General features: G+C 45.5%; 1 protein-coding gene across 1 annotated transcript in view; it reads left to right on the forward strand.

Annotated features, from left to right (window-relative positions):
• The window catches only part of ARHGEF10L (Rho guanine nucleotide exchange factor 10 like), a 232,632-nt gene that overhangs the window by 32,635 nt on the left and 185,056 nt on the right, over nucleotides 1–14,941 (forward strand). The window contains exon 2 of the mRNA XM_036746730.1: nucleotides 7,995–8,065. Within this exon, the coding sequence (XP_036602625.1) occupies nucleotides 8,029–8,065 (37 nt within the window). The 5' untranslated portion in view covers nucleotides 7,995–8,028. The remainder of the gene's footprint in view (nucleotides 1–7,994; nucleotides 8,066–14,941) is intronic.

Here is a 14,941-nt window from a genome sequence, read left to right on the forward strand (position 1 = left end):
TTGTCTACCCCAAGTCTTTCCAGCTCAGTTTTTCTCCCCTTTAATTTATATGCTGACACAATAATCTTTCTTACACATGGCTTTAGATGTTTCCCCTCCTGCCTTTGTTTGGGCATCTTCAATGGCCTCTATCACTGGTGGGGTCAAACTTCAGTGTCGATACTTGGCATTCAAGGCCCTCCACACCACTCAACCCAGAGTCACTGAAGTCAGAACTCAACCTATATTTGTTGAAGTTAATTGAACCCTCCCCTCCTGGGGGGGGGGGCGTTACATAGACTGGAAAGGGACTAGATTTGGAGTTGGAGGAGCTGGGTTATAGTCTTGGATCAGCCACTTCCTAACCTCCTGGCTCTGGGCCTCAGTTTCCTCATCTGCAAAATCTTGTATCCCCAGGGCTTAGCATAATACCTGGCACACAGTAGGTGCATAATGAATGCTTATTGACTAACTGACCAGTTGGCTGTCTGGAAGGGAGGGGAGGGCTATATTAGAAATTGTAGGTGATAGAAAAACAAAAGATACGAATAGAACTATATTTTTTTAGAAAGGCTATTGCAGTAGTCCAGACTCTAGAGAGACGATGAGAGTCTTTTCTTTCCAGGGGATGGGGGGAAGGAGGAGAGTTGAGAGGGAGAAACAATAAATGCTTGTTAATTGAAAAAATAAATTAAAAAAAAAAGCAAGCCGAGGATGGATGGGAGAGCTGTTCTGAAGGTAGAATCAACTCTGGCAAACCCTGAGCAGTGAGAGATGAAGAGGGAGGGACCACCCTGGCCCAACTGTGGCCTCCACCAGTGAAGGGGTGGTCGGCTGCTACTGAAGTAGCACCAGTTAGAGAGTCTGGTGCCAAAGCATCCAGGAAGGGAGGACTGGGAGCAGAGATGAAAGAGAAGTGGGGCTGTGGGGGAGGGCTGGAGGGGAGGGAGCTGCCCAGAGGCCTAGCCTGGGGAAGGGAGGAGAGTGGAGGGATCTGGAAAGGCCCCAAACCCAGGCCATCCTCCAATCCCAGCAGAAGGGCTCTCAGGAGCCAGAGCTTCATCCTGCCCCTGGAAAGGGGAACATTCCTCAGCAAGGAAGAGCTTGTTGTCTGGGTTTCTCGTGCAAAGATCTGCCGCTTCTCATCTCCACCACCCCCGTCTCCCCTTAGTTTTTACCACTGAAGCCATTCCGACCTGATTTGAGCCATTTTGTTGATTTCTTTCTGGGGTTTAAAGGCAGGAGGTTAGAGGCAGGGGAAGGGTAAGGAGTTTGCTCAAATTGCTTCAATTCAATGAACACTTATTAAGTGCCTACTGTGTGCAAGGCACTGCCCAGGTTGGATATCTTAACTTGTGGGATCTGTGAACTACTTAGGTTTTTTAAAAATATATTTTGATAAAACTGTACTTAAATATAATTGCATTTCAATATAATCTAAATCGATCAGAAATATCACTCTCCTCCCTTCCCCCTACCCCAACTCTAACTGAAAAAAATTTAAAAAATCCTGCCTTTGCTGGAGGTGATATCAGCATCCTCTTCAGGCTGCTTGGTCACTTATTCATTCAACAAACATTTGGAGAGGCTATGGATAAACTGGAGAGGACAACCAGGATGAGGAAGGGCCTTGAGTTCATTTTCCAAAATAGTCCTCCCATCCCCTTCAGGGAGCCATCTCAATATAACAGAACTTTTTAAAAGGAAAAAAAAATCAGTTCAGAAAAACTAACCAACACATTGACCAAGTCCAATATTACATGTAGTGTTGTGTACCCACTGTCCCCCACCTCTGCCAAGAAGGGAGAGAGGCACCTTTTCATATCTCTTTTGAAAACAAGTTTAGTTCATTAAACGGAAGGAGCCTCTCAATTGGTCTTCTTGCTTCCAGTTTCTCAGCTCTCCAGTTCATCCTTTATCCCACTTTCAAACTAATATTCCTGAAACACAGATCTGATCTTTTCACTTTTTTGCTCAGAAATCTTCCATGGCTCCCTATTGCTTCTAGGGTCAAAAAGATGTTTCCGAGCTTGACCTCTATGGCTGCAACCTCCCTTTCTAACTTTTTTTTAATTGCCCCCGTAAAGCAAGGGGGTCCTTAACCCTTTTGTGTGTCTTAGACTCCTTTGGGTGCAGCCTGGTGTAGACTGGAGACCCCTTTTAAGAATAGTATTTTAAATACATGAAATAAAAATACATCTGGAGTGGAGGTGAAAGAAAAGTGTGTCTGTGGGGGAGGGCTGGAGTGGGGGGCCCTGTTCTGAGGCCCAGCCTAGAGGGAGAGGCATAGCCTCCAGCTTAGTTTGAGTTGGGGTAGGGGGAAGGGAGGAGAGTGATATTTCTGATCGATTTAGATTATATTGAAATGCAATTATATTGAAGTGTAGTTTTATCAAAATATACTTTTAAAAAACCTAACTAGTTCACAGATCCTACAAGTTAAAATACCAGCGCCTTGCACACAGTAGGCACACAAATAAGTGTTCGTTGAATTGACTCCTGGCATCCTCCCATCCATTGGAAGACTGCTCTTTCCTACTGTCTTTTGTAACTCTGGGGGCAGATCTGTAATGAGAGCAGAGGAGAGATCCTCCTTTTCCTTCTCCCCCTCTTCCTTCTCTCCCTCTTCCTTCTCCCCCTCTTCCTTCTCCTCTTCTTCTTTTTCTCCCCTTTCTCCTCTTTCAACTCTTCTTCTTCCTCTTTTTTCTTCTCCTTTTCCTCTTCTTCTTCCTCCTCCTTCCCTTCCTCTTCCCCATTCTCTTCCTTCTTTTCTCTCTCTTTCTCCTCCCCTTCTTTCTCCTCCTCTTCTTCCTCTTCCTTCTCCTCTTCTTCCTCTTCCTTCTCTTCTTCCTCCTCCCTTTCTTCCTCCTTTTCCTCCTCCTATTCTTCCTCTTCCTTCTCCTCCTCTTCCTCTTCTTCCTCCCCTTCTTCCTCCTCCTCTTCTTCCTCTTCCCTTCACCTTCTTCCTCCTCCTATTCCTCCTTCTTCTCCTCTTCTTCTTCCTCACCTTTTTTTCTCTTCTCTTCTTCCTCCTCCTCTTTTTCCTTTTCCCTTCACCTTCTTCCTCCTCCTATTGCTCTTCCTTCTCCTCCTCCTCCCTTTCTTCATCTTCTTCCTCTTCCTTGTCATCCTCTTCTTCCTCCTCCCCTTCTCCTCCTCTTCCTCATAACATTCAGCTCTTCTTGCAGAGGTGTCAGGGTGTTGTCAAAAGAGCAGTAACCCTGGAGTCAGAGGACCTGGTTCTGAGCCCTGTCACTGTTACTTACTATGTGACCTTGGCGAAATCACTCAGTCTTCTCTGGGTTTCAGTTTTCTCATTTGTAAGAAAATGAACAAACAAAAAAACCCAAGTCCCCCCCCCCGGCCCCAAATAAGAGGGTTGGATGGATGACCTTGAATGTCCCTTCTAGTTATGAATCCCATGATCCCAAGGAATGCTTCTCTCACTAGTGGCCCTTGGGAAATACCCTCATTCCACAGGAAACTATTGCTACCTCCTGGTTGTGTTGTTCCTGTCTGGGCAGCATTTCCTCTAATCAATATTTATTGATAGTTATTTATTTTTTTGGCGGGGGAAAGGCACGGCAATTGGGGTTAAGTGACTTGCCCAAGGTCACACAGCTAGTAAGAATGTCAAGTGTCTGAGGCCGCATTTGAACTCAGGTTGTCCTGACTCCAGGGCAGGTGCTCTACTCACTTCGCCACCCAGCTGCCCCTCAATCAATATTTATTAACAGACAGTAGTGAATTGGAGAAGTTCCCTAAGCACCATGTGCTCCTTTTCTATGGATCCTTACTAAAGCCTAGTGGGGGGAGGAGAGGGGCTGAGGCCCTGAATTCTCTCTCAGAGCAGCCAGAGCCCAGGATGCCTGGGAAGCTAGGGGCAAAGAGGTGAAACTAGGTCTGGAAACCCAAGGAGATGTTACTGTTCTCCTGGAGCAGTGGGGGATGCCTGCTCCTGCAATGGCCTCATTTCTTTTGCGGGGCTCATTTCCTCTTCTATTCCTGGCTGTGTCTGTGGACTCACCCCAGATCTGACCCCTCTACCTCCTGTCAGTCTTTCTGTTCTGACTTGGGCCCTCAGGGTCCCATCCTTCAGTCTCCTGGTTCTGCCTCTGCCCTTGGATCCAGAAGCAGGCTTTAGGGGACGCTGGTAGATCAGACGTAAAAACCTCAAAGGTGATCCGGTTTCCTTCCCTCCCCCCCCATTTTTTATAGAGAAGGAAGTAGAGGCCCATGTAAAGTCACAGATAGACATATCGGTAAGTTCTGGCAGACACATCAGTTAAGATCTGAGACTCTTGGACAGCAGACAACTGTTCATTTCATTTAATGCAATTTTATTTCATCTAATAAACATTCATTTTGCTGGAGGCCTCGTGGAAGAAGCTGTGTGCATTTCACTGAGGGAGACTGCAAAGCTGGGATAAGACACAGCCTCTCTCTTCCTAGGGCTCTCCAGCTAGTAAGGGAATTGGGCAGAAACACAGACAACTGTTATACATGATGATGAAAACTAAGCACATTAGAAGGGGGCAAATGAAGTGCCTTTGAAGTCTGAGATAGAGAAGGCTTCCTGGAGGTGGCAGCACTTTAGTTGGGCTTCAAAGGAGGGGTAAGAATTTACCATTCATTCATTCAAGCATTTATTAAGTGCCTACTATGTTCTAGTAACTAGAGGTACAAAGACAAAAAACCCAAACAATCCTTGCCCTCAGGGGGCTTATAGTCTGTTTCTGATAAACATGCACACAAATAAATATAAAACATATACATGGTGAGTTCGAAATCATTTGGGGGTGGGGGAAGGGGATATAAACAGCTGGAGGATACCTGACAGAGAAAGTTGAGGAGGTTCTGTTTGGAGGATGCACCCCTCCCCTTTCCCTTCCCCAGGGACTTCTGGGAAAGCTGGCTGACCGCTGGCTGGGAATATTTGGTGAAGTGCCAGGCCTGGAGAAGTTGGCCTTGGAGCCTTTGCCCAGCCTGAGATTCTGAGTAAGTATGACTTCACAGAAGCACTGAGTGCCAGAGCTGGAAGGGTCTTTAGAGATTGTCTGGGCCATCTCCTCCCCTCCCCCCCTTTTATTTTTCTCTCAATGATTATTTATTAAATGCCTTCTCATTTTGTTTTTGGATTCCCAGTGGCTAGCACAGGTATGGGCAGGCACATAGTAGGTTCTTTATAAATGCTTATGGACTGGTTCCTTGATTGCTAGGCCCTGGGCTCCGTGCTGGGGATATGAAGGCAAAAATGAAACTGTCTCTGCCCTCAGGGAGTTTACAATTTATAGGAAAAAGCAACACGTACATAGATACGGAAATAAAAAATATATGCAATGTAAATTAAGTGTAATTTAGTGGCCAGAACTCTGACAACCAAGATGATTAGCAAAGACCTTGTGAAGAAGGTAGCCCCTGAGCTGAGCCTTAACAAGTAATGCTCTTGGTGCCTGGACAGTATTCCAGGCACGGAGGACAGTCGGGAGAGTTAGCCAGCAGACCAGTTTGGCCTGAACGCACAATATGTGGAGGAGAGTAAAGTGAAATCAGCCTCAAATGGTAGGTGGGAACCAGAAGGAATTCAGATGCTAAACAGAGATTTTACCCTAGGGGGAATAAGGAGCCTTTGAAGCTTCTTGAGCAGGGAAAGAACCAGATTTGTGCTTTAGGAAGATCAGTTTGCCATCTGGGTGGAGCATGACTTAGGGAAGGGGAGAGGGTGATAAAGGCCTCAACTACCATGGTTGCCAATGTGAAGGGAAGATGGATGAGGCTGGATAATGGGTCTGTAGAACTAAAGACTGGGCAAGTTAGTGGACATGGGTTGATGATTCCGTTGTAGAGGAAACAGACCCAGAAGGAGGTAGTGAATTTCATAAAGTCACACAGTGAATTTGGAGCAGAGCTGAGGCTAGAAGCCAAGGCTTTTCCACCTCCAATTCTGGTGCTCACGATATTGTCATGATAATACCCTTTATGCAGAAGCCTTTCCTAACAAAATGAGATCTGAGTCTTGGAGCTGGGGGATCCTGGGGTCAAACTGGGCTGGATTGTTATAAGTGAAGGGTAGTGAAGAGATGCAAATCCTGGGCTGTGTGTTGGGGGTGGTGGTGACTCTTAATGGATTAGTGTGGGGTCCATTAATTTCTGGAGAGCTATGTGGTGTGTTGATTGATTAACCCTAGAGGGAAGGCCATCTGGTCCCATCAGCAGACTCTACTTAGGGATTCTTGTCTCCTGAGCTCCCGTGATGATAGGATACCACCCCAGGGAGAGGAAAGCCTGGAAAGTCTCTGTGATAAGGACCCTGGAAGTGAGGAGCACCTGCCATCTGGGGCCCTTTTGTCTAAAGACTTGTGTCCATTGCCTTGAATATGTCCAGTGATGAAAACAACGGCTCCCATTTATATCACACTTTCTCCCTCTCCTCCTTCTTTCCTTCTCTGCTTCCTCCTCCTTCCTCTTTTTTCAAGCTTTATTTTCTTCAGGTAAGGAACAAACCATAATAACTCCCACTTCCCCCTTTAGAGAATAGCAATGAAGCATGCAGGTGGTACAGTTATACCTTTCACATTGAGGAGGTTAGGGACGTGGCACCCCCACCATCTGGAAAATCCGGGTAACATTTTTTGGCCCTCCCTTCGTACCAGAGAAGAAGTCTGTATTTTTTCTTTTCCCCGTATGAGGTATTTACCGTACCTTATTGTAAAATTTGGGTTAAGTATTTGATCATAGGCTTGGTATCATCTGTGACTAATGCAAAATTCCCATTTAATTTCTTATGCTGACCTGGGGATATGTTGAAATCGCAATGGGGAAAGTTGAGATGTGGAAGAGACAGCTGTATAGTGGATAGAGTACTTGAGTTTGAATTCTGCCTAGGACATTATCTGTGTGACCTTGAGCTAGTCATATAACTTCTATCTCAGTTTCTTCTAAAATGGAGCCATTGCCCACTGTCCCTCCCTATGCTTGCCCCAGAAGATGCCCAAAGGCTTAAAGTTGTAGACTAGATTTGCACTGGTAGAAGGAGTTCCCTCATCCGAGACAGTTAAATGAATGAAATTGTGACAGCTAGCACATAGATGGTATTTTAAGGTTTTCAGAGCACTTGCGTGATCTCATCTGGGCTCACAAACCTGTGAAATAGGTGCTTTAGGCATATCCTTGTCATGGCATAGATGTGGACGCTGAGGCACATGGAAGTTGAGAGACTTTTTCTAGATCACGAAGGTACTAGCAACCAGTCACCAGAAAGGGTTTGAACTCAGGTTTTCCTTGCTCTGAGGAAGCGTCTAAGCTAAGATTTGAGCCTGGGAATTCCTGGTGCCCAATGCAGCCCCTCTCCCCAGCCTACCATTCCACTTTTCCTCTCGGACGGGGACAGGGATGTCCAAAGAGGGTGAGGCCTCGAACCCAGCTAGCAGATGGGATGTTGAACCAGTTAGAGTGGGAAGGGATGGTTAATGTTTGGCCAGGAAGGGGAAATGTCCTGCCAATTCCCAGAAGGTAGCTGGCCAGCTTTGCTTCTACATTTTTTCTTCATCCCAGGACCAGGCTTCATTTACTGCTGATGTCGGGATCTGAGTGTTAACCGGAATCTCCACTCCAGGTTGGAGCAGGCAGGAGTCTCTGAGTAGAGCCTCAGAGGGTTCATGTTATTTGGAAGCCTGCTGGTCTCCTTGGGCATTGGGGTGATCTGCTGTGGGACCTGGAAGAAAGAGGGTGGGACAGTAGCCAACTCTACACCATCCACCTGTGGTTTTTCTTTGGGTTAATGATTTGCAAATGAAGTTAATCAGGCTCTTTCCTGGCCTGGAAGCTCCTCCTACAGCCAGGGAGGCAGCTGCCAGAGGTGGAGGCTAGAAGGGAGATAGATGGTGGGTAGAGAGGGGCTGTGTGTGTATGTGTGTGTTCTGCTCACCCAACCTTGGGATGGCAATGAAGCCTCTCCAGTCTTGACCTCCTTTTCCCTTCCCCTCTGATGAGATTTCCTGTCTTTCTTCCAATAGGAGAAGGTGGTGAGCTGAGCACAGTCACAAGCAGATGGCTTCCTCAGACCCGTCTCCTCAGCCTGCAGTAGGTACTGTGACCACCAGACTTTATTATTTTTTTCCAACGTGCTTCTCATTTTATATTAGAAGGGGGGCCTTGTTTGGGTCATAAGGGGTTGTCATACCCATCTCTGGGGCACAGGGCTGAAAAATCAGTGTGGATGAGAGTATGTGCCACTAGGTCTGAGGGTCTTTTCAGGCAATTAAAGACTCTTGAGTTTAAATCCTATCTGCCATAGACCTGTGTGAACTTAGTGAAGGCTGTTTCACCTTTCATACTCAGTGACTCCTCTACTGTGCCTCAGTTTCCCTAGAGCAGACCTAAGTCAACCATTTATTTAGCACTTATCATGTGATCAGTGCTAGGAAGAATACCTAGATTCATAGATACTGTCACCATCAATACTGCTACGCCTAAGGGGCATTACTGTAGTGCTCCAGGGCTTGTAAAGTACTTTCCTCCCAACAACCCCGGGATCCAGGCAGTCTGAACTTTATTACCCCGATGTTAGAGATATGGAACCTGAGAGAGAGAGATGTAGGTCATGGTTTCAACCAAGAACAGATTTCAAGTTGACCCCTTTTCAAGTGTGCCACAATGTCTAAATTTGTAGATTGTGAGAGCCAGTGGGAACTTCACACCTTAGAATGTTAGAATGGTCAGAGTCCTCAGAACAAAGAATGTCAGAGCTAGAAAGGAACCTTAGGAGTGGGAAGAACCTCAGGTCATAGAATGCCGGAGCTGGAAGGGGCTATAGGGTTCATCTTAGCTGGCTCCTTCCTTATACAGAAGGGCAAACTGAGGCAGGATTTGATCGCTGTCCTCAAAGAGCTCACAGAGAAAGAAAAGGGAACAGAGATAAATAACTGCTGTAAAAGAGATTGTGGTGACTGCATAAAGGAATTACCAGTTTATGGGAATTCAGAGGCACTTCTGACTTGGGAAAGTCAGGGGTGGATGACCTACACTTAGCCTGGGCCTTAAAGGTAGGGTGGGATTTTGCCAAGTGGAAAAGTAAATTGGCAACATTCTGGGCTGGCCTCCCAAGGGGTACAGAGGGAGCCAAGGGCTTGGGAAATGGTGGCTAGTCTTCTGGGGGAGGAGTAGTGTATGTGACGAGGAGTCATGGGACATAAATCTGGAAGGGTCAGTCGGGGCCCATTCACAGAGGACCTTGAATTTCAGGTTGAAGTTTTTACTGCTTTGCTCATCAGGCAATAGGAGGGGATTGAATTATCCTAACAGGGTTGTGCTTGAGGAAGAGTCTTCTGGTGGCAGTATAATTAGTTTGATTTGATTCAGCACATATTTATTAAATGGGTACTCTGTGTCCGGCACTGTGCTTGGCACTGGGGATACAAAAATGGAAACAGAGCAGTCCCTGCCCCCAGGGAGCTTATATTCTGTTGGGGGATACAACAGGGTCATGAGTAAATGAATAAACGGTATCCACAAAGTAGGAAGAAGTGAAGAAGGGGAAAGAATATTGACTGTGGAGTCAGGGGACCTCTGTTTAAATTTGACCCTCATGTTTACTACCTGTGATCTGGGGCAAGTCATAGGATTAAAAATATGGTGGTTGGGACAGCTGGCCTCTGAAGTCCCCCCCACATCCAGGTCTATGGTCTTGTGAATTCAGGAACTGGAGAATGCTAATAACTGGGATTGGAAGTGGTCCAGAAAAAGCCTTGAGTAGGAGTCCAGATCATGAGCCAGGATTCTACTGGGCAGAACTGGAGAGGGATTGGATTAAATCCCAATTTAATTCAGTAAGCATGCATTATGCACCTACTATGTGCCAAGCATTGAGGTAGACATTAGGGATACAAAAGTAAAGGTGAAATGGTTCCTGTCCAGAAGCAGCTTTAAAACCTACTGGAATTCTATGCCTGGTGAAGCATTTGTGCAAACACACGGAGGTGGGAGATGACTAAGAGAACAGTTGGCAGCCCACTTTCACTAAAGGAATAATGTGAAATAAGATTGAAAACCTAGGTGGGAGCCAGATAGTGAAAGCCTGCATTGGAGCTGAGAGAGAGCAGAGATTCAGCGACCAATGTGGCTGCCATGGTGAACAATCCCTTTCTTTTGTCTGCTTTCCAGGGGTGTTAGAAAGAGATTATATCAGTTTTAAAAAAAAGCATAGAAAGGTCTTAGAGTAAATGATATGAAGGGACAACCCAGCAGATTTAAGACTCTCCCTCACTGGGTCTCAATTTCTTATCTGAAAACTGAGGATTATCCTTCTCCTCTTGATGGTGTGCATGTGTGTGTGTCCAAACCTCACAGAACAAATTGGATTCAGTCAAAGGGCCGAACTTGAGGATCTAGAGGGCCATATGTAGCCTCAAGGCTGAAGGTTTCCACCCCTGGGATAGAAAGAACCAAGAGAGAGCAGTGTTATGGAAGCCAGAGGTTGCTTAGGACAGGAAGCCATGTTGAATACTGCAAGAAGGTCAAGGAAGGTGGGACCAGGGAAAAGATGAGGGAACCCAGCAGTTACTCGATCAGCGGTCATTTCTGAGAGAGCAGATTTACTGGGGCAATGGAATCAGAAGCCAGATTTCAAGGGTCCGAGGGCAGGGGCAGTAGGGAAGTGGAGGCTGCAACCGTGGACTGCTTGTTCATACAACAATTGGAGTATTTTGTTTGGACTCAGAAGACCCTTCTTAACAAAGTTCATTCATTGCAAAGTTAAACAAACTGCCTAGTGGAATGATGACCTCAACAGCAGAGGTGACTTTGTATTCTCGTCATTGAAAGAAGAGAAGGCTGTGCATTACCACTACGTAATTTGGCACAAGCTTTGTTGTATTTGGCCCAAGTTTAGTGTCCTTCTATTGCTGTGTGGAGGACTTTTTCATGGGATCTGGAAGGGACCTTAGAAGTCAATATAAACCCATTTTCTAGGTGAGGATACTGAGACAGACAGAGCTTATGTGACTTCACTAAGATCATGCAGCTTGTAAGGGCCTGAGGCAAGGCACTCAGTCCTGGGTTGTGGGGCTTACACCTCATGCTACTTATCTTGTAGGGGGTCAGCTGGGAAAGGAATGGAGTGAGTTGTTCAGGTAGAAGCAATTAGTCGAAAATTTTTTGTTAAGCACTTAATCTGTACTAGGTACTGTGTTAGGGATACAGAGGAAGGCAAAAACAGGCTCTGCCCTCAAGGAGCTTCCAGTCTAATGGAGGAGACAACATGGAAATGACCAAGTGCATACAAGAATAAATGGGAGGTGATCTCAAAAGGGGAAGGAAGGTGTTAGTAGCTGAGTAGATAGAGAAGAGCCTCCTCCAGAAAGGGGCATTTGGGCTGAGATTTGAAAGAATCCAGTGATTCCAAGAGGTAGAGGTGAGGAAGGAGGGTGTCCCTGTCCTGGGTGGTGACTGCAATTTGTGCAAAGGCCTGGTGTTGGGAGATTAAGATTTGTGGGAGAGTTAGATTTGTGGGAGGAATAGCAAGGAAGTCAGCATCTCTGGGTCCTCTAGTATGTGGAAGGGAGTTCAGTTCATGAGACTGGAAAGGTAGGAAGGGGGTAGGTTCTGACGGGGTTTACATGCCAAACAGATTTTATATTTGATCCTGCGGGTGATAGGAAGCCACTGCAGTTTATAAAATTTATTTATTTTTTATTTAAAATTTTTATTTTTATTATTTTCATATATTTATATAATATATTATTTAAATATATTTTCTATTTATTTTTACATATTTTTGTATTTATCAATAAATTTTATTTATTCTTATGTTGATAAATATTAATAAATAAAAATATATTTACTAATAAATTAAATTTAGTAGCTAGAGGGTGACATGATCAGACCTGGGCTTTAGGAAAATCGCTTCCGCAGCTTGAGCGGATGATGGATTGAGTGGGGACAGACTTCAATTAGGAAGCTATTATCAATTGTCCAGGCAAGAGGTGATGAAGACCTGAACCAGGGTGGGAGCTGAGTGGGCTGAGAGAAGGGGATTTATGCAACAGGTGTTGTTTAGTTAGAAATGAAATCTTTGGCAATGGATTGGGTAAGTGGGGATGATTCCAAAATTTGTGTCTGACTTGTTGTGACCCCATTTGGGGCTTTCTTGGCAAAGATACTGGAGAGATTTGTCATTTCCTTCTCCAGCTCATTTACAGATGAGGAAACTGGGGCAAACAGGGTGAAGTGACTTACCCAGGGTCACACAGCTAGTAAATGTCTGAGATCACATTTGAACTCAGGTCTTCGTGACCTAACATGATCCCACAGTCACAACCCAGATGTCAGGAACGAGTCTTTGAGGCCTGAACCTTCACAAGAGCACAGGCCCAAGAGGGAAAGATAACGTCTGAGAGCTAGGAAAAGCCTGGATCCAAAAGCTTGTTAATTTAGTTCAATTCAGCACTGTGGTACTATGGTAAGAGTAGTGGTCTGGTGTCAGAGAACCCTGGGTTCAAATCCTGCTTCTGAAGCTTACTGACTGAATAGCCTTGGGCGAGTCACTTAGTAAAAAGAATAATAGCTCACATTTCTATAGCACTTTTAGGTCTGCAAAATACTTTACATTCAAGTTACCTTGTTTGTTCCTCAAAATAACCCTGTGAGGTAGGTGCTATCATTGGCTCCATTGTGCAGATGGAGAAGACTGAGGCAGAGTGGAAAAGAGAGGTTAAGTGGCTTGCCCAGGGCCACATAGCTAGGCTGTGTCTGAGGTAGAATTTGAATCCAGGTCATCCTGATTTCCAGGTGCAGCACTCTATCTACCGCTGTCTACACCTGGCACCTCTTTGGGTTTTTATTTCCTTATCTGTAAAATGAAGTAGTTGTACTAGGGGTAGGGAACCTGCAGCCTCGAGGCCACAACTGGCCCTCTAGGTCCTTGGGTGTGGACCTTGGACTGAGTCCAAGTTTTACAGAAGAAATCCTTTAATTAAGGGGATTTGTTCTGTGAAGTTTGGATTCGGTCAAAGGGCTGCTCTTGAGGACCTAGAGGGCCACTTGTGGCCTCGAGCCTGCAGGTTCCCCACCCCTGGCTGGTCTCTGGGGTTCAGATGTTACAGTCATCCAACTCTTATGAGCCTATTAAGCACCTACTATGTGCTGGAAGCAGTGCTAGGTACGGGAAAGCAAATACCTCCAAATGAAATGATTCCTGTCTTCCAAGAGCTGACATAATTTCCAGGGGAACATTGTAAATGTAAAGAAAGGAAGACAAAGTAATCGTAAAGGTAAAGAGCAGGGTGCAGTGAGGCTGGAATAGATCACAGGATCAGAACAGATCACATTGTCAGATGGAAGGGACCCTGTGGGGGCAGGTCTGCTCCCATCTCCTCATTTTACAGAGGGAAACTGAGGCGCAGATCAATGACGTGGCTTGCTCAGCCGGTATTAAAGATGGGACTTGAACCCGGTTCTTCCTGACTCTAGGGGTGGCTTGCAACCCACTATGCCATTGCTGATTGGAGCCAAATTGTATAGAACCTTAAATGCCAGGAGAACAACTTGACATCATATACCATTGGGAAATCCATTGAAGGCTTTTGAAGGAGGAGCTTAATCATGAGTAAGATTACATTGGCACCTGATGAAGGCTAAATTGGGGCAGAGAAAGATGGAAGCAAGCAAGCATTTATTAAGCACCTACTGTGTGCCAGGAACTGGGGATACAAAGAGAGCCAAAAGACAGTCCCTGACATCAGGGAGCTTACAATTTAATGGGGAGATACTATGCAAACAAATATGTGCATATAAGCTCTAGGAAGGTTAAGTAGAAAATAATTAACAGAGGGGAAAGCACTAGAATTAAGAGGGATTGTGAAATGCTTCTAGTAAAAGATGGGATTTTTGTTTGGAATTAAAGGAAGCCAGAGAGGTCAGTAGTCAGAGCAGAGGAGAGAGCATTCCAGACATGGGGGAGAGCCAGAGGAAATGCCGGGAGTTGAGATGGAATGTCTTGTTTATGGAACACCCAGGAGGTCAGTGTCATTGGATGGAATAGTACGTGTCAAGGAAGAAGGTGTAAGAAGACTTTAAAGGTAGGAGGGAGTTAGGTTGGGAAGGGCTTTAGATAACACCAAACAGAGTATTTTGTATTTGATCTGGGAGGCAGTAGAGAATCACTGGTGTTTATTGAGTGGGGGTTGACATGGTCTGACCTGGGCTTTAGGAGAATGGATTGGAGTGGGGAGACACCTGAAGCAGGCAGACTTACTATGAGGCTATTACAGTAGTCCAGGTGTGAGGTGATGAGGGCCCACACCATAATGGGGGCAGTGTCAGATGAAAGAAGGGGGGCATATTTGAGAGAGGGTGCAAAGGTGAACTATACCTTGGCAGCAGCTGGGGGGGAGGTGAAAGTGAAGAATCCAGGATGACTCTTATGTTGTGAATCTGGGGGACTGGGAGGATCGTGTTTCCTCTGAAGTAATAGGGAAGGTAGGGAGAGCCGGAAAGGATTTGGGGGAAAGATAATGAGTTCTGTTTTGCACTTGTTGAGTTTAAGATGTCTACTGGTCATCCAGTTCCTAATGTCTAAAAGGCAGTTGGAGATGCAAGATTAGAGGTCAGCTCAGAGAGTAGGGTTAGAATGGTAGATTTGAGAATCATCAGCATGGAGATAATAATTAAATCCATGGGAACAGATGAGATCACCAAGTGAAGAAGTATAGAGAGAGAAGAGAAGAGAGTCCAGGACAGGACCCTGAGGGACACCTATGGTTAGAGGGCATTATCTGGAGGAGGATCCAGCAAGAAAGAAAAAAAGCTCACTGAGGCCCTTAATCCAGGGCTGAGAAAGTGTTATACTCTTTCATTAAAAAAATAAAATGAGTATTGTTCAGACAAGCAGTTCCCTTTAGGCCGAAAACTATAAAAACCCTTAGGTTAGTGTCTGGGCAATACAGATGAGCCCAGCTAACTCTTC

This window comes from Trichosurus vulpecula, chromosome 2 (assembly GCF_011100635.1).
Source record: "Trichosurus vulpecula isolate mTriVul1 chromosome 2, mTriVul1.pri, whole genome shotgun sequence".
In the NCBI taxonomy this organism is placed as follows: domain Eukaryota; kingdom Metazoa; phylum Chordata; class Mammalia; order Diprotodontia; family Phalangeridae; genus Trichosurus; species Trichosurus vulpecula.